The 19,427-nt window shown below is 44.3% G+C and overlaps 1 protein-coding gene across 1 annotated transcript in view; it reads left to right on the top strand.

The window, feature by feature from the left end:
* Positions 1-19,427, top strand: part of DNER (delta/notch like EGF repeat containing) — a 191,052-nt gene that overhangs the window by 13,508 nt on the left and 158,117 nt on the right. Inside the window, exons 4-5 of the mRNA XM_057316090.1 lie at positions 2,065-2,159; positions 4,355-4,521. Coding sequence (XP_057172073.1) covers positions 2,065-2,159; positions 4,355-4,521 — 262 coding nt within the window. The remainder of the gene's footprint in view (positions 1-2,064; positions 2,160-4,354; positions 4,522-19,427) is intronic.

Here is a 19,427-nt window from a genome sequence, read left to right as displayed (position 1 = left end):
AACCAGGTGTCTACCCTTCCTCCCGTCTGCACCTGTGTGTGGGAGATCTCTTTCCCTTACGTGAAGGAGACTTTTCAATTATGACTGTTTTGTGGGCATAAAAAGAGTAAGCAAGGAAATAAAATGAATGAAGTTATTTTCTGGAACGATATCCACATACATTTCTGTGAGAGAATCTTGGATTGGGGGCAGACCCTCCACTGTTGACCTAATTTTCCTTAATACTATTCTTCACTTCTTGTTTATTATTTGGTGCCTTGCCGCCAATATGATTTTAAAAAAAGAGAGGCCATCAGTGATTTTTTAGAACATTTTGAGAATGCATTTGAGAATGAAATTTCCAAATTTTGTCTATTTTGGCGAGAACAGATACTGTTTATTGAATCTCGTCCAGTCTGGGTTTGGCTTGTATCTTTAAGCTCATCGGAAGTCTCATGTTGAGGCCTTTTCAGCAGACCCTTGGAAGTTGCCGTACAACATAAATTTGCTCGCTAGGAGAGCCGGGGAACAAATGCAAACGACGACTCGGAGGTGACATCGGTAGACTATGATTCTGTTCCATAGCTTGTATTTATATGACATCCCGTGATTGTATATTATTACTGGTTCTGTAGCTTCAATGACAAAACACATAGATCTTGTGTAGCAGTTTTGGAGTCAAGGAATATGTCTAGACATTTCCCTTATTGTTATAAAAGAGACAAGGCAGCATTTCTTCCTTTATTGTCTTGGGTAGTTCTAAGCAGTTGACCCATTTTTTTTTTTCATTGCCACACAATTTATGGAGGCCATATTCAGACTGCAGGGCAGTGTTTTTCAGCCTACCTAAAAAAACTGTGAACGTGTTCTGATTTCAGACTTTTAATAAATGCTTTGAAGTTTTGACTTGAATCCCTCCTTGCGGGATGACTCACTTCTTGAATGTGAACTAAATTTGATTCTGCATTTATCGAGGAAGTGTCCCTTAAAGACAGTTTCTCCCCAACCAGCCATTGCCATCTATTTATTTAAAGGCATGCTCTCCTACTGTTGGTAAATGTGGAAAGAAATGCCTCATCTTCCTGTCATGCTGTAATTTCTTAGGCAGTTCGAGAAGCAGGTTAAAAAGTTGCCAGAAGGAGATGGGAATATATTTGGGTTTCCCCTTTTATGGAGTAATGATGCTTCCGAAATGTGAAGCTCTTTGGAGTCTCAAGGAACTCAAATTGATGTAACTAGTTGTCAGTTAACACATCTTTGAATATCCATGGTGGGCCTTCTCCATGGCGTTTGACTCTCAGGCCTTCTGGACCGGAAGTTCTAAGTGTTGGGTGTGGGTAGAAGTGCCGAGAATTTCTGTATTGTTCTCAGTTAATTCACTGACGAGGGATACATTTAATACCCCTTTGTTTTGCCTCTCCTGGGGGCAGACCGTGCTCACAGCATGAGGAATAAATGAGTAAATTGGTCCAAACCACCTTGCTGCACACAGCTCCAGTGTTCACAGTGTGTTTTCTGAAGAACACAGTCATTCCCCCCAGGAGCCCCTTTTTGGGTACGCATCGGCATGTTACTTTTGGAAACGTGTCACTTAAAAGATGAAGGGGTAGTCCACGGGGAGAAAATAGGCAGCTTCCCAGCTCCTTGGCCTTAGCGTGGGCTCCTGAGACCCACCTCTGCACAGAGCAGGGTCCCTCAGACCCGCTGCTTCTTGCCGTTTGCTCGTCCCAAGGCTTGCTCTCCTAGTTTATGCCGGCTGCGTGTAAGCCAGGCCTCAAAGTCTGCCTTCTTGTTCTGGAAGCGTTTAACCCCCTGACCCCAGACGGAGGCCAGGGACTGCTCGCTAAGCAGAAGAGAGGACCCTATTCACTGGTGATAGCAATCCAGGAACGGGTAGATGGTTCTCAGGAAAGCTCGGGCATTTCAGAAAATCAAATGGCAGAGCTTTTGTTTTCTTTTGAGTTTGTAAGGTTTCACTTGTCCCCTCTCTGTCTCCAAAGGCCGCTCATGGGAGTTTGCTTTGTAATATTACCTTGTATGACGATCAACCCCGATCACTTCTTTCTCCCCTTTTTCTTTCCCCAGGTGGTCCCAGATATCGCCTGTGGGAATGCGAGTTCTAACAGCTCTGCTGGTGGCCGCCTGGTGTCCTTCGAAGTGCCACAGAACACCTCAGTCAAGTAAGAACACCCGCCGCTGAAACCGTTACGCTCGATACTGTGCCCGTAAGCTGGGTTGTGCCCATCCTGGTCAGTCCAGTGAGAGTCATGACTGGGGTTCCATGCGTAGACGTGGCCTAAATTGCTCAACACCCAGAAAGACCTCTTTCAGGGGAGAACATTGCAGCGGGGATCCAGCTGGGCGGGGGACGCGGACTTGCGGAATTGGACGGGATGAGTAAGGTGTGAGATCAGAAACCCGGAGGCCTTGGATAAGATCCAGAGCCAGACCTTCACTTCCCAAATGACTTTTGCTTTCAAAATTCTTTGGCCTCTTATGATTTTAATGGGCCGTTGGTTAAATTCATGGACATAATTTAAAATCCAAACATTATAATTTTGCTTTTAAAAACAAGCATCTGAGGAGAGAGTGTTTTGTTTGGCTTTGTTTTAAACTCAAGTTCTTTCAAATGACAAACAGCCTACTGTCACGGGTGGGGACGGGAGAGGCAAGAGCTGAGCACCTGCTGTGTGTCAGGTGGGAGTGGGGGCAGTGGCTGGGGGTGGGGCCGGCCCCAGAGTGACCCCGCTCTGCCTGACAGCTCTCACTGCTCATCCTTCTCTGTTTCTATTAGCTACCCACCCCCCAGCCTCATGCAATGGGAATCTGCTGTCCAGTCTTCAGGGACTTGAGAAGACCCAGGCACACGTGACCCTGGTGAACTAATACTTTGTATCAGCTCCCTTTAAAGGGGGCGGTGGGCACTGTAGACCTCTTCCATTTTTACAGAAGCATTTTTGCCCACCTTGCCTTCTAAACAATGGAGCTGAAATGTATCCCCTCCCCTGGAGCCTTGAACTCACTTTGCTGGGGGGAGTTAGGATGGGCAGGGAACTCGGCCCAGGGAAGAAGGCCCCTTGGGGAGAAAGGTGTGGCCTCTGAGGCAGCTTCCAGTTCTACCAGCAGGGGGACCCCGGTCCTAGTGTTTCAGGGCTCAGACTACAGATGGAAGTAAGAGCCGGCTTTAGGCAAATCAGGACCGGTAGTTTCCTTTACGTTTACGAAACCATCTCCTACCCAGGCGAATGGCCCCACGCGCTCTCTTTTCTCTCGAATGACGAGATACTGTATGGTGACTAACATAACAAAATAAAAATTATTATATATATATAAAAAAATGAAACCATCTCCTAGCTCTTTCTTGTTTGGCTTTCATAAGCCTTTCCAAACAGTTCTGATCGTCTATCCCTTTAAATGCTTTTTGGTTTTTGTTCCCCTTCTCAACAAACTTGAAGTTCTCTAAGACCCTCCTTGGCTGCAGGACTGGGCAAAAATAGCCCCCTGACCCAGGCTGAGTGAGATGGGAGGGCCAAAAAAGCTCTGGGTGCCCTGAATTCACTTGTAAGGGCTGCTAGCCCCTGAGACTTTCATTTATTCATGGATTCAACCTTTTAGCAAAGCCTGATTGAACACCCGAGTGCAAGCCAGGAGCTCTGCACGCTGGGTACGCTCATCTTCTCCCGCAGGTGGAGACCTGCTTCTCCAGGAGCACAGAGGAGGGGAGGGCTGGCTGCTGGGTGCTGGGAAGACCGTCAGGGAGGGTCTCAGAGAAGGTCTCAGAGAAGCGATGACCCGCGGGCTAAGCCTTGCAGAATGGCACGTGAACCAGACGCATGAAGGGGCAAAGGCTGGGAGCTGGGACAGAACCTGCTTGGGGAGGGACCATAGCTCCCTATGGCCTGCACTCTGAGTTGGGGCTTGAAAGGGGAACTGAGGCCAAGGGTGATTTGCTTTCTAGCATCTCATTCTTTGGTTTTACCCTGGAAACAAGAAAAAGACAAGAGAAGCCCGAAGCATAGGTCGTGACACACTTCGGCTCATGTGAGCAGCACAACTCGGGGCCGTTTGGGGATGCATGACACATTTAGAGTAAATTCCAGCAGGACTCCATATCGTGTGGATGTGGAAGGATTTGTCTCTAAAAGAACTCAAGATGCCCTTTTATTATTGATTACAATTGTTACGCAAAGGTGAATCATCTCTTCGTGATCTTGTGGTCTATTTTTAAGCCAGTGGGAGACAGACCTTTGTAACGATTTTCCGAGACCTTGGTAGAGGCGCATGTCATTTTATTTTTATTTTTAACTTTGATGGACTGGTTCTAAGATGAATTTCTCTGAAAGGGATTTCTGGTTTACTCCATTCCTGTTTTCAGAATTCGGCAAGATGCCACGGCCTCGCTGATTTTGCTGTGGAAGGTCACGGCCACAGGATTCCAACAGTGCTCCCTCATCGATGGACGGAGTGTGACTCTTCTCCAGGCCCCCGGGGGCCTGGTCCTCTTGGAGGAGATGCTCGCCCTAGGACACAACCACTTCATCGGTGAGTTCTGGAAATCCACCAACAACACATCTGGGTCCACCCAACCTCGGTTTGGTGTTGAGAGATGGCGGGGAGGGCATTTTGCTCAGATAATCTGAGTTCTAGACATCAACCCTGTTTCCTCCATTTTAGGTGAGGTTTTGCTTATGATCAAAATTGATTTCTAAGGTAGTATTTCCCATGTGACACAGTGTGGACAAAGTGTGCTCTGAAATCCTGAGCCTGTATGCCAGCTGTGGACAAAGAGACATGGATGTGTGACCTTTGGCACTTAAAGCTCGAGTCTGCCTTCTTTTTGACCCTCATCTGCTTTCTCTAGGGCTTGTGGGCAGCTTGAGGCCCTGAATGTTGCTCTCTCAGAAAAACCCTGTTCTCCCCTGAGTTAGGCCTGACCTAGGGCCCTGGGCACAGCACCCCAGGAGCCATTTGCTACATCTGAGCCTCTACTCACAGATGCCCTAGGGGATTTACAACTCCCTTTGGGGCTCCTCTTCCCACAACCCACCTTTCCCTCATGGGTCACTTTTGACTTTTCACTTTCCCGAATATACTTAAATCTGCAGCTTATCCTTCCCTAAACTGCCATGTGCTCAATTAGCTGTCTTCAAATTCCTCTTCCCTGGAGTAGAAATGGCCTTTGTAAAGCAAGACTCCCCACCCACTGTCCCCTGCTCCTCCGAAGGGCTACACCTGGGCAGTTTCCAGAGGACACCGTCCCCTGGTTGGCATTCTGACAGCATCCTGCGCCGTCTTCATCCCTCATTCAATACAGAGCATCTCTGGGGTTGGAACTTGTAACTGCAGCCCCCAGGCAGGCCCATATCATCAGCTGCGAGCTTGATGCTTGTGCAGGCTCAACTCAGAGACGCAAGCTCAAGTTCAGACTTCACCCACAGTCCTGTGCCCCAAGCAGCCCCCTGCATCCTGCTGTTAATACCTTCTCCTGTCTGCTCACGTATTCCAACAGTCCTCCCCTGGATGGGGGCAGAGGCAGCATTCGTCTCTTAGGGGTGTTGTGAGGGTTCGGTATGGTAATGGATGTGCAAGTGTACTTTACAGATATTCGGGATGATTCTAGGCTACTTAGGGTTCTTTGTTTTTTTTCTGAGATACACTAAATATTTGCTAAATTAAATGAAAAGTATACAGCGAGATTATTCTCTAAGATATATATTTGATGCAAATGTCATAACGAAGATAAACTGATAAAATGAAATGCTCAGCTCCATATAATTTGTATTGTATTTTTATTTGACTGACCGTCCTCTGATAAGAAGGCCGTTTCTCAATCTTTGGAAATCCAACTGTGGAGTGGGTTGAGGGGAGCAGGGATTTTCTTGGGTGGAGAAATCAGGCATGTGGGGAAAAGAGGGTAGAGTATTTAACTTCAGACTGGTGGGTGTCTGTTCAGTGGATATTGGATTACCAGAGTGATGTAATATTGTCAAGTCAAGTCTAAATTTTATTCCCCCAAATGTTGCAATAACTATTATTTATTTCCCTGTTTTAACAATTTATCTACAAGGATATAGTTTGTGTATTTTGGTAAATAGTTTCAATTTTACTTTGTACTGATTTTTTAAGTTTTCCTTTTTTAGTGGATTAAGCTGTCCTAAGACATGGAGCTACCATTTTGCAAAAATACATGTGCTATCACCACTCCTTAAAATGTCCTTAGTATTACCAGAAGATATCCATTTGCAATGTTAGCTTACCTTTGATATTATGATTGGTTGTAACATAACTATAACTTCAGAGTGATGTTGGGGGTAAGGACAGAGATCAATAAAGAAGGATTTTCTAGTATTGATACAATGTTATACTCTTGAGACACAAGGAATTTTATGAACTCCAACAGAGATTGAGCTCATTTTGCTAACAAACAAACTTCATGGAAAAAATTTTATCTTGGGTTGAAATGTACTCCTCCTTAGAGGAATAATTTTTAAAAATTTAATATATTAATAACTAAATTAAGGACTTTTTTCTTAAAAATTATATTCAGGTTATGACGAGGAGACAATGATTTTGAGTAACATCCTTTCTTTTTCTAAACCATTATTTTCCATTTGGAAAATTTGTGATCTGATGTCTTTTTAAATTTCTTAAGTTGAAAATTTTAAGTGTTTTATGTGGCTTTGTATTGGAGCTCACAGTCTTTTAGTGTTATTCTTTTTCAGGGTAGGGGACAGTCTCGTCACAAGCTCCTTCTGACGAAGAATGGCTAGCTTCCTCACAATGCAAGATTGGCTCACCCACACACTGCCAGAGACTTCCTTTATGAGATCTTTTGATCTCAAAGAAACAAGATTTATTTTTTGTAATCATCGTGGAAGTCTCATGCTTACTACATTGGCATGTGTTTAATCCTCTTTTTGTTAAATTTTTTTTTGGAAGACAGCTTTTTAAAATGATTCATTTTTACAACAGTGGGCGCTGTCGACACCAATACAGGTTAGCTAAGAACCAAAAGACTATTCTGCAGAGTACAACAGCATCCGTTTGACAGATGAACAAATGGAGGCCAGCGCGGGTGGGAAGGAACTTCCACGCCAAAGGGACAGTAAAGTTCCAGAGTCGTGGTACCGTGGTTTAGTCACTTCCGCTCCTTTCTAGAAAGAAAGGTACTTGCAGGACTTGGCTGTCCCCTCTCTGTCCTTCCCTCTCCATGGGTTCCACATACAAAACTGATGACCAAAGTATTTTCATATTTCTGTGCAACAGAGCACAGGAGTCCCTTCTGTGTCTTTGGGAGATCAACTTGCTCCCTGTCACCTGCTTTACACAAATATTCTTTTTAAAAGTTTATTGCCAAGAGCCTATGAATATTCTGCGTGTTCCAGATGACGATAATGTACTTATATCTGACCTATTTCAGTGACACTCCATTGAATTTTTAAACAGTTTCCTTCATTACCATTGCCTTATGCATATGTATACCCTTTCATAGAAAGAAAGAAATGATAAAATATTTGATGAAGCGTGTAGCTCTTCCTTCTGTCCCTCGGTGCCTCAGCCCCTCTCCCCGGTGGTGTCTCCCAGTTGCAACGCTCAAGCCTTCTCCTTAATCATCCCCTCGGCTTTTCCTAAATAGGCTTCTTTCACTATGTTATTTGCTTTACGCAAGGTTTTGAGGTCAGTAACTAAATCGACCTTTGCGTACGTTGTCTGCTCCGTGGCCATCAGCCAAGGTGCTTGTGAGCCCCCTGAGTGATTTATTTGCCCAGTGGTTTGTGTCCCTAGAGAGGAAGGATGCACGGTTCCCATTGCATCTCCGTGACAAGCAGTTGCCTGTCTTATGTAAGGTAATGTTTTCTTTCTTTTTTTTCCTTGGAATTGCTTGGACACATTGCTCTGATAGACGCTGTCAGGGATGAGGGCCAAGGCAGCCGTCTGCTGTGTGCCTGTGTATGAGAACATTTCCTCAGGGTGGAAGCCCTATTGAACTCCTTCTCTAGACTTTTCTTTCTCTGGTCTCCTACCCCTAGGTGTACCTCCCAGTACTTCTCCTTGGCGAACTCTGTCCACCCACCGCCTGTCCCCTCCCCACCTGGACCTCCCCCTTCCTCATCTTCTCAAGCCTCATCTCCCCCCGCCCCCCATCTCTTCCTGTCCAATACCTCATTTAAACTCTCCTGATTTGGAGTGCTTTAGGAGAAAAGTGGCCAGCCCAAAATTCTAGTCTACCTGGATTCTCAAATCCTCTTAAACTCTCATAAATTCTTACAGACACACAGACAACCCTGGAATATTCTCATGGTTCTTTTGATCAGAAAACCCAGGCGGGGCATGTCTGCTTTACCCATACTTTTGTTGACCTGACTTCTCAGAGAAACTCCACTTTTTCCTTCACACTTCTCTCTTTTATAGTCCATATCTGTTGTCACCTTGATCTGGTGTTTTCTCTCTTTCCTCACCTTTGACATTATTTTTGTTTTGATCTAGGTCATTCTCTTCTCCGTTCTTTCCTGACGGTGGTCCAGCTGCTCATATTTGCCTTTCTGTCTTCCCTCATTCTCTTCTCTGCTTCTCAGCCACGATTTTTTTCCTATCGCCTTTTACCGCCTTTGTATCATCCTTTCGTACAATTTTTAGTACATTTGTAACATCTAATATATCTTGTAAAAATCAGTGCATTTTAATGTTTAATCCGCACTTGTGGTATTTCATTTGCGACCTACAAAAAGCTGCTCGTAGGGCTTGAGGTCTGCTTTAATTCCACAAAGAAATGAGCGGTGTAACATGTAGCTTGTAGCAGTGTCCTTGTAGGAACTGGGCTCCCTTCTTCAGGATTACAGCTACTAAATTAGCCGCAGAACCCTAGGGATAATGACTTCCAGGTCTTTGTAACGGATGTCTTAACTAGATTAGAAAGTTCCCCATTCTGTCTGTGACTGTTTTGTGCCTCCGGGGAGCTGCGGAGCACTTTAAGTTGCCTTGATTCTATATTTTCAGCTTAAAAAGATTCTTGTCTTGCAAAACGATTTCTAAAGCAGTGCATTCTCTTTATTTTCTTCTCTTGACAACCAAGGAGGAATAACACAGTACTTCAACAGGTGCAACGAAGGTTGAGACTTTTCTTTGGTAAGACAGCACTGCTGTGATGGCCCTTCACAGCCTCAGGGTTCACATCTTCATGGGCTTCACTGATAGATGTATCCTCACTGGCGTCATGATATTTCCTTGAAGATACGGTCTTTTGTAGTCCAACAGTTTATACTGACCTAAAAAAAATAACAGAATTTTCTTACACCGCCAACTGATGCTTTATTCTTAGGCAAATATTCCTAATCTGGGCTCAGCTGGACCATGATTTTATGGCAGCCATAGGGTTCAAGGGTCACTTTTCGAGACTCCCATGAACCTCCTGCACTGGAGACTTTTGTGTTTGTGCATCCTTCTTAGGACAGAGCCAAACGTTCGTTGGATTCTCACAGATATGTGAGTCCCAAGGTTTCAGAACCACCACTTCGAGCTGTGTACATGGTCGTGTGAGAATCCATATGCTTTTCCACATTCTCTGCTCGTTAGTGTCGTTCCTTGCGGCAGATCTACCTGCTTCCCGTGTCCCCGTATCAAGGAACTTAACGTACTTTTATTTACTTATACCTGTAGGCAGCAGGACTGTGGGAAATACTCAGTTCTCCCTTAGTTTAGAAACTACGCATTGCATGCCTCGCGTTTCCCCAGCACTGTGCCTGCCTGGAAAAATGCAAAGATGACTTAGGTGTGGTCTCTGAGTGAGTGAATGGGGCAACAAAGACAGAGGCAAGTGCTATAGACAAGGGACGTGCCAAAGGGGTCCAGGATGTAGAGGAAGGAGCGGCTAAGTGCCAGGGGGAGATAGGATGGGCAGAGTGGTCTCCTTGGATGCCCAAAGTGCAGTGTGTGGCATTTTGATGGCACGGGAGTCTGTTGCATTAAGATAATTTAATAATAGTGCTGGAAATTGATTAATGGCCGTCACAACTGGAAATAGAATTTAATTTCAGCATGCGTGTGACGGAATCTCCCATCCATTCCTCCAACTGAGAGGATATGAACAAATTTATGTAAAGTGCTCCAGGTATGAATTTTATTTCCTGGGTTCTCTGTTTATTTTCAAGGGGCAAAGGAGGGACCTTCTAGTCTTCGACATGAATTTCCAGGTAGTCCTTCGGAATCTTCAATAAAGCTCTATTTTCTTATTCCTGAACTCTCTCTCTCTTTCCTCCCTCTGGGTAAACTCTTCCTGTGAGCCTTGACTTTTAAAATGTAAGTTTTGAAAGCAAGTCATTTGGAGCTGGGATGTTTCATCCTGTAAATTTGATGAAGAGAACGATTTGGGGGAACGTGTCCCAACAGGACAGGAGACACCATGAGGACCACACCAGTTAGGGTAACGGTGGTGGGCAGTATTCAAATGGGAAAAGTTCCAACAGGAAAGGAGGCATAGGAGATTTTTTAACATCATAGTTTGGCTGGAGAGCTTCCCAAAGTTACGCATAGTGGCCAATATTAATTTTTTTGCACGTTCCTGTTTTAGCCATTTAGACATCAGATCTCTAGACAGAGGTCTTACTTTTTTGCAGCCATTTCTTGATGAATTCTTTTGTTTCTCAGGAGTTCAAAATAGCCAGGAGATACATAGGCCAGACACTGCCCCTTTCCACCTGCCATGCTTCTCCATCTTGTTAGTGGCCAATTTCCAGCTCTGTGTCACTGGCCTCTGGCCTCTAGCCGTGAGGACCCCGTGGCTCCAGCATCTGGCTCCCTGTGGAAGACACAGGGTGGCAGAGAAGAGGTATGAAGAGAAAAAGGCCAGGTCTAGACTAGGACTTGTCAGAAGGAAGGATTCCCATGTAGAGTAAACGGTGCTTATCATACGTTTTCCTCTTACTTGTCGGAAAGGCCACTGGGAGACGCAGAGCCAAATTGGTAATTCAGGTCTCGCAACTGCGAAGATTTTATGGCCCGCTTATCTCTCTTCCACACACTCTTCAAGTTTTATTTTTCCTGGCTCTGATGTCCATTTTAATTTGTATTTCACTATTTAGTGGTATGGCTTTTCTGTGAGCTCCTCAGATCTTATGGAATAAGTTAGGCTATAAAGAAATAAGATATTCATTGGGGCACTTAAAATGTCAGTACATTCTTTTACTATACCTTGATAACACCTGCATGATTATGACGTGTTTTAGGGCCATTAGAATAAGGATGGGTATTTGCATCCTACCTCCGACCCAGTAAAGTAGGGTTGATTCTCAGAAATCCTATAACTCATCATCCCATACGTAGGTTGCTATCAGACTGGTTTCTGAAATTACCCCTGCGTTCTTGCAGTATCAGACCTTGCTTAGTTTCACGAAGCCTTCAGGCTTCCTTTCTTTAAACCCTCTGCAGGTCATTCTCAAGCAAGCAATTTTTTTTTTTTTATTTTTAAGATTTTATTTATTTGACACAGAGAGAGAGTGAGCGCATAAGCAGGGAAAGAGGCAGAGGGAGAGGGAGAAGAAGACTCCCCTCTGAGCAGGGAGCCCTACGCAGGACTCGATCCCAGGATCTGGGGATCATGACCTGAGCTGAAGGCACACGCTTAACGGACTGAGCCACGCAGGTGCCCCGAACAAGCAATGTTTTGCTGGCTTCTGTTTGTGAAGGTGGATCGAGCACATCCCTTGTCGTCTAAACCTGGGTCTCTGAGGTCTCTGGCCCCTTGGCTGTACCTTGAGCTGGAACCTTCCTCCCTAAGCCCATAGGCACTGAGCCTCCTCTAGCTTCCTGAGTGAAATCTGATTTCTTGTAAGCATAATGTCCCACTGTCCCGAGTAACCCCTTCCTGACTGTCACCCTGTCTCCCTGCTGTTCCATGATAGGTCTCATCTCTGTGGTCTGGACCCTGTCTGTGTTCTTGACACTCCCAGAAGTTCTTCTCAGCTCTTATGTACTGAGACCAGCCCTGAGTGGGGCTGATTTTTCCCTGCCTCGGAATCCTGTGGTTTGAATGGCTGGTCACTCTTTTCAGGTGTTCATCTCACCCAACCCTGCACATTCCTTTTTGCTCTTGAAGTCTGTGTATTGTCTTGTCTCTGGGATCATTTTTGCCTTACTCTGTCTCCTTCTGCTTCTTCTAACTCATGATGTTTTTGCTTTATCAGCTAAGTCTCACTTTTCCTTCTGATAATCCTGTTGTCAGCCAGCATCACACAATGTGGCATCTCAATGTTCTTTATCTTCTTTTTTTTTGTATGTTGATTTTATATCTTTAATTAGACTGTAAATTTCTAGAGAGAAGGGGCCATATCATAGGTCCTCAGACCATGATGGCCACACGGTAGCCATCTGAGTGATTACATTTTGTTCATATGTAACAGTTTTTCTGCTCAGTAAATGCCATGTGAAGAAAATTTCTAGTTGCAAATGTCAGTCTCTAGAATTCTTTGTAGATTTTTACAACCCACCTCTGTGACATTTAAACTTTCCTCCTTTATTACATTAAAAGTATTTGAAGATCAAATACAAAAAAAAAAAAAAAGGAAGAAAGAAAAAAGAAAGAAAGAAAGATAGAAAAACTTTCCACCATTCTTTTGGGGATGCTACATTTTATATTTTGTCCTTTAAGATGTCTTGCTCTGGTGGCCTGGGGTAAAATAGTCAAAGAAAATTCGGAAAGGATACCAGCTATAGAATCATTAACATCTTCTTTTGCTAAAACCTTAAGATTTAACAAAGAAAATGCAAATGTCTCACCTTTTCGTGGTCACCTTAAAACCACAGTTGAATATGGTCTTTTGAACTCCCTGCAATAGAGAGAAGAAACTTGGAAAAGTTTAAATAAAGAGCAATAGTTAGAACAAAAGTAGAGGAGAAGTAGAAAGCCGACCTGAACTGCATAATTTGGATAAAATTCTTATAGCTCCCGTTTGCCTGGTTGGGAGGTTTCTATTAAATTAAATTTTACTTAAATTGAAACCACATTTCTATATTAGCAATCATAATTATTCTTTTTGATCTTTTTATTATTGGTAATGAATATTAGAATTTTTTGTTAGCTGGCCTTGCACGTCAATGCCTTGCTCTTACTTTCCTAAAAATTGTCATGCTCAGCATCATTTGTGTATCGGTACCTATTGACTGTGGTGCTAAACTAAGTATTGTTAACAAAAACACTGCGGACATGCATGGTCCCTAGAGGTGACCGTCGAAGGTTCCCTGGGCCAACATGGAGCGTCGGTTGCCCCGGCTGTGGTGGCATTGGGGCAGCTGGGCGAAGGTGAATGAGATGTTTCTCTTACCCTTCAAGACAGTCTGGAATCAGGCTTTGTGGAAGGCAGCTTGCTGGTCTACCCACAGAGCTGGCTGTTCCACATCAGTCTTTTGCAAGCTCCCCAGGTTCTTTCACACACCGTAATTTGTGCAAATTCTAGGTACTAATCAGAAAGTAAAGGACAACCCTAGGATAGAGAAGCACCAGTCCGGGTCCATGCCTCTGAGCATGACTGTAAGTTGGAAAGCTGCTTCTGTAGATTTCGAGCCCTAGTTTCAGCATTTAGGGGAACAGAGAGACTGTGGGGTAATTCTCCTGCGTGGGCCTGACGCATCAGGTGGAAGGGCTGGCTTGGTTTCAAGAAGCAAACTCAAGGTATGTCTTCATAACCATAAATTCTCCTTTCTTCCCTCCCTGTTCTGCTGCGTTGTCTCTCCCTCTCCCTCAGCCTTTTATTTGAAAAATAGAACTAGCTCATTTTGCTTATAGATTACTTTGGAAAAATTAAGTAATAAGGAAGATTATTTTTATATTTTAAAGAATTTCTTGTTAACTCTGAAAAGAAATACCTTATTCCTTAACTGACAGTAGTTTTAACCCAAATCTAATGCAGACTTTGATTGGACCATGTTTTCTTCTTTTAACTTAGAGACGCACCTTCTCAGGCCCTTACCAGTTTCCTGTCAAAGCTTTTCTTAACTTCTGTCAGTGCAAATTTCAACTAAGAAAGTAATTTCACGAATTGCTGTGTTTATAGCCAAATTTCTGCCCCTCCATTGTGTACCCCTTTTTCTTCTTTCTAAGGGGGAGGGAGGGAGAAGGGAAGGGAGGGAGGGAAAGAGAAAGAAAGAGATTGAGTCTCAGGGCTCAACCCAGGTTTTCTCACCAAAAGGTAATTTTCCAGTTTACTCTTTTGAAAATTAAAAAGGCTCTATGACAATAGATACTATAAATATAAACAATATTCACACTTTTTTTGGGAAGAGGAACACATTCATATGCTGTTTGGTTATTTGCCTTTTTCACTCAATGCATCCCTGACATTCTTTTGTGTTAATAGGTATAAATCTGTCGTATTCTTCTTACTGGCTGTATAGTGTTCCATTGAATCCATGTACTATAATTTATTGAATCAATATGCTATTGTTAAACAATTCGCTCTTTCATTTCTTTTGCCTTTTAAGACAGAATCTCAAACACTGTTGTAATCTCATCTTTGTAGCCTTTCTGATGATTTTTTTGGGTTTAATTTCCAGATCGAGAATTTCCTGGATCAAAGGATTTATATTTTAATAACAACTTTGATACACGTTATCAAATTGTCCTTAGCTTTCTTCCAGTTTTCAGTGAGGACAGCCCGTTTATCTTTGGAATAGTGTGTTCTTGCCCTTGCATCGACTGTGGCTAGTTGTTGTCAACTTGATCCAACGTCGTGTTTAGACATACGTCTTAGCAGCTTCCTTAGTGATCTGAAGTGCTTAACGAGCTCCACAAAGGAGAAAAATGGTGCTTTACAGTTTCCAGAGAAAGGACAGTACAAATCTCTCTTCAAAAAAAAAAAAAAATTTGTTTATTTATTGACAGGGAGAGAGAGAGCACAAGCAGGGGGAGCGGCAGAGGGAGAGGGAGAAGCAGGCTCCCCACTGAGCAGGGAGCCCGACATGGGGCTTGATCCTAGGACCCTGGGATCATGACCCGAGCTGAAGGCAGACGCTTAACCAGCTGAGCCACCCAGATGCCCCCACACAGTGCAGATCTCTCTAAGCAGAAGATATGTAAAGTGCTTGCATATCAGAGTCATAGTAGACGGAATGGTTTCATTGAATTATTGCATTCGTACGTCTGATGGGGTGATGGGGAATGAAGAGCAGTTGCTGCTGTCGTGCTTTCTACCACATGGTCAGGTTCTAGTGACATTTCTCCTGCTTAATGTTATGCAAAGAACTTTCGTATTCCAGAAGGCTGCAATCCCTGATCCGGTTGCCATCTCCTTCTCTTAGATTCTTTTGCTTTCCCGTTTCCATATGCTGAAGGGAGATAGTTAAGTTCCATTTATCATAGACTTTTTATGAGGTCAGAATTATTCTCTGAGAATAGGGCAAAGGATTTTCCAGAAAAGACAAATATTTTGAAAACCCATCAGGGATGCTTTAGAGAGAATCATTGGACTTTGACACAAGATTATAGTAGTTGCAGTTGTTTTTCTCAAAGCTCTTGGGTCTAAAACTGAGAGCAGCAAGTAAATGGACCAAAATAGGGCACGTCAGCAGGAGAAAATTGTCTAGTTTTTGGTGAGGAATATAAATAATTAGGACTGCATTTCAAAAAGACTCTCTTGCTTTCTCCTCCCTAATGCTGTCTCTGACATTTGGGTTGTGAATGCCGTGATACTTTTGGTATTCACACACATCCCTAACAAGCAGTGCGCTCATGGTGCCCTCTTTTAATGCCGTAATTGTGAGTTTGACCTACAAAAGTTATATTTGCTTGGTAGACAAATGGAAAATCTCTTTAAATAAATACACCGACAAATACTGTTTGGCTATGTCCGTAGTAACAGATGCCAGCCTCTGGAACATGATCATGTTAAAAAACAAGATCTGCATCCTCTGTTTGTCCATCCATACCCCTTTTAACCGTCAACTAATGTTTATTGACAAATTACCACTTTCAAGGCACTGTGCTCAGCACTGGGGCTACACAGAAATAGAAAATCCCACTTCCTGAACTTGAGAGATGTTAGCTTCCAGGCAGACAGGACATACTCATTATGGAACCCAGATAACTCTCATTGTCCCATAGCTTCATCTTGTTCATAAAGTCACATCAAATAAACCCAGTCCCGCAGCCGATAACGGATTAAAACACTTGGTATCTTTATTCATCTGTTTGAGAGAACACGAATACGGTGGGAAGAATGCATTCCTATCAAGCAGCAAAAATCTCATCGATCTTCTCTCGTCCTTGCTGCTCTCTTAGTAGTCTCCATGTGTTTGACACTTGCTTTGTGAAATCGTCTCCCCCACTCTCAGCGTCTACTCGCCAAAATCTCAGCCCGACACCCACCCAGGCTTTGAGGATTTCCCCATCTTTTTCTTCTTGCTCTTCTGGTCCTTTCTTCCGTATATTAGTGTAGCCTCTTGGGTTTGTTGGTTTGCTTTTAGTCCTTCTGTCTTGTCTGTTCCTGGGGTTCTCCACTACAAAGAACGTGCCTGGGACCTGACCCAGCCAGCAAGAGTCCTTTCCCCTTAGAAGCAGAAGTCGGAAGAGTGTAAATATTCATATAATAAGTAATTGCTACTCTTGTTAGGTAGCAATGATTTCGAGATGATAAAGAGCACTTCAAGAGGTAACTGAGAAGATGAAAAGATTGTGTATTAAATATCAGATGAATTGTATCATTTAAGGGCTACATGAACTCAGAAGGGAAGAATAGTCACCAAGCAGAAAGTTCAGGCTTTAGACTCGTATATTTTGAGCTTGGCCTTGAACTGAGGAATAGATAAAAGAGGGAAAGACATTCAGGGTAGGAGGACTGTGTGAATGATGATGTGGGAGGGAAATCAATTTGGCTGGACCAGTGGATTTCAAGAGGGGAGCCACAGAAGATTCGGAAGAGGACAGGAGGTGGGAGGCTGACTGTAAAGGAGAGGGAGCACAGGTAGGTAGGTTCAGGGGAGCTGCTATCATATGGTGAGCGCTGTGGAGGAGATTTTGGTGGTGAGCAGGAAGAGCCAAAATCAGGTGGGTGTGGCTGCAGAAAGCAGGACACTGGATACCAGGGACATTGGGAAGGTCAATTCTCTAGACGTGATTGTGTGTCAGGGAAGCAAGGAGACAGAGAGGCAGAATCAAAAGTGACAGGCATCAGAGTTTCAAGCTGGGAGGTATATCTGTTGGGAAGAAAGGCTTTTCTTCGAAAAGAGCAGCCGTAGTCAGTTTCGATGCGTTTGTGGCGTTGAGCAGGCCCTCGGAAATGGAGAACCCCAGTTCAGGAGGGAGGCTGTGGCTGCAGATGGAGAACGAGGGATCCTCTGCTTGGAGCTTAGAAATGAAGCTTCTGGGAAGGAAGCAAGTTCCCCAGTGAGAAGGAGTAGGTGGGGAGGGGCTTTGGGGAATGATGATGTGGGAGAGAAGGCGAGAGGGCCCAACAGACAGCGTGGGGAGACTAGGAAGATGGTGGTGGCAGGCCGTGCGAGGGAGAAGTGAATCAGAGTGGGGAATTTCAGGGTTGGAGATCTTAGAGGCAGAGTCATTTTGAGGGTGGCCTTCCCAGCTCTGGTGAGGCGTTTCCTCCTGCCAGGCAGTCACATCCCAAACTTTGGCGTCACTCTTGAACTTTTTTCTTTCCCATCCCACATCCATTTACCATGAAGTCCTTTGGCTCCAACTTCACCGTATCTGGGATCTAACTGCATCTCTCCACGGCCCTGCTCTACTGCCCGGCCCCCAGCCTCTGTCCTGGGTTATTGCCAGAACCTCCTGACCGGCCTCCCTTCTCTTGGCCCTGCCCCACAGCTGGCCCATAATGACATCCCAGGTCTGCTCACAATCCCCAGTGTCTCCTGTTTAACTCCGCCAAGTCTTGGAAGCCAAGACTGAAAACCTCACGAGGCCTCCTATGTCTGTCCCTTCATTCTCTGACCCCTCGATCTCCTATTCTCTCTCTTGCTCCCACCATTTCCACCATTTCTCCATTTCCCCAGGCATCCTCCCTGCTCCTGTCCTTTGCACCGGCCGCCCGCTCCTGCTGGCCCACTCCCTTACCTGCTTCGTGGCCTTGCTTACTTGTCACCTGTCCTGGCTACCCTCTTGTACAGCTGCAGCCCCCTTTCTCCTCTGTGCCCCTTGCTCTGCCCTCCTCTTCCCCCATGGAATGTATCCCTTTCTAACATACACTATGTATATACCTTCTAGAATGTAAGCATCGTGAGGGCAGGAGACTAAATCTGGCCTGTTTCGTCTTGTATCACAAGCACTTGACGCAGTGCCTGGGGGAAGCAGGCAGTCAATAAACACTGACGGAATGAATACATTAAATACATTGTGAATTCCTGGTAAGTAACCAGAGGAGGGTTATTTTGTAAGCGTGGAAACCCGACTCAAACTCACTTATGCCAAACAACCAAAAAACCAGCAAGCCGAGGTGGTGAGAGTCTCCTGCCCCTGAGTGTCCTGTGTGGATCTGAGTTCACAGATCCCGTGGCACAGAAAATTTGTTCAGGCTTGTTTCCCTCAAGACAATGACAGCCTTCTGAAACATTCGGTTTAGGCTTGCTTTAGGTTTTGTGCATCTGATTCTATTTTGTAGAATGTGTTGTGGAGACACGTAGATGCACACGCCTACACCTGTCCATCCATCACACGTAGATACACACATCGGTGTGCGTGTGCATGTATGCACGTGCACACGGATGCCCATTCGTGTATGTACACTTACATAGGTGCACATCGTACATAGATTTGCTCCTACAGAGACACACGGATGTGGATGTGCGCGTGTCGGATTTGAAGGACTTGACAGGTGGATAAGCATAAAAGGATAGAAAGCTTGGAGGGGGTGAGTGCGAGCACGTAAGGAGGCATGAAACTGGACAATTAGTTTGGAGAGAAATACTCCTTAGAGTCAGAAATAATGCTAGTATTCATGTGCAGGGTATAGTACCCAGCTAATATTCGTGAATAAAAACAATCAGGAAAATCATGAATTAATTTTCTGTTGTGATCGTTGTATTTTTTCCTTCTTAAAAAATGTTTATTATTTTGGTCGCCAGACGATGTGATCTTAGTTTCAGGTGCACAGCATGGTGATTCAACGATTCTATATTTTATGCAGCGCTCACCACGATAAGTGTAGTTATTTTCCATCACCAAAAAACGTTATTCCAATACTGTTGATTCTTTTTCAATATTATCGACTCTACTTCCCTACACAGTACTTTCCATCTCTGTGACTTACTCATTTTACAACTGGGATGGTTGTATTTTGAGGAGCATTTCCTTTGGAATATTAAAGTGTGATTGGCTCCTACCAACATGCCTGATCCCAAAGCTTGCATTTCACACGAGGAAGCCAGCTCTCCTTCAGTGAGGGCAGGCAGCCCTTTTACCAAGACAGGGGTCTGCCATTAGCATTCGATATAGAAGCCAGAAGGGATGA

This window comes from Ursus arctos, unplaced genomic scaffold, assembly GCF_023065955.2.
Source record: "Ursus arctos isolate Adak ecotype North America unplaced genomic scaffold, UrsArc2.0 scaffold_1, whole genome shotgun sequence".
Lineage (NCBI taxonomy): Eukaryota > Metazoa > Chordata > Mammalia > Carnivora > Ursidae > Ursus > Ursus arctos.
Note: the sequence above shows the minus strand (reverse complement) of the source record. Positions and strands in the feature narration are given on the sequence as shown.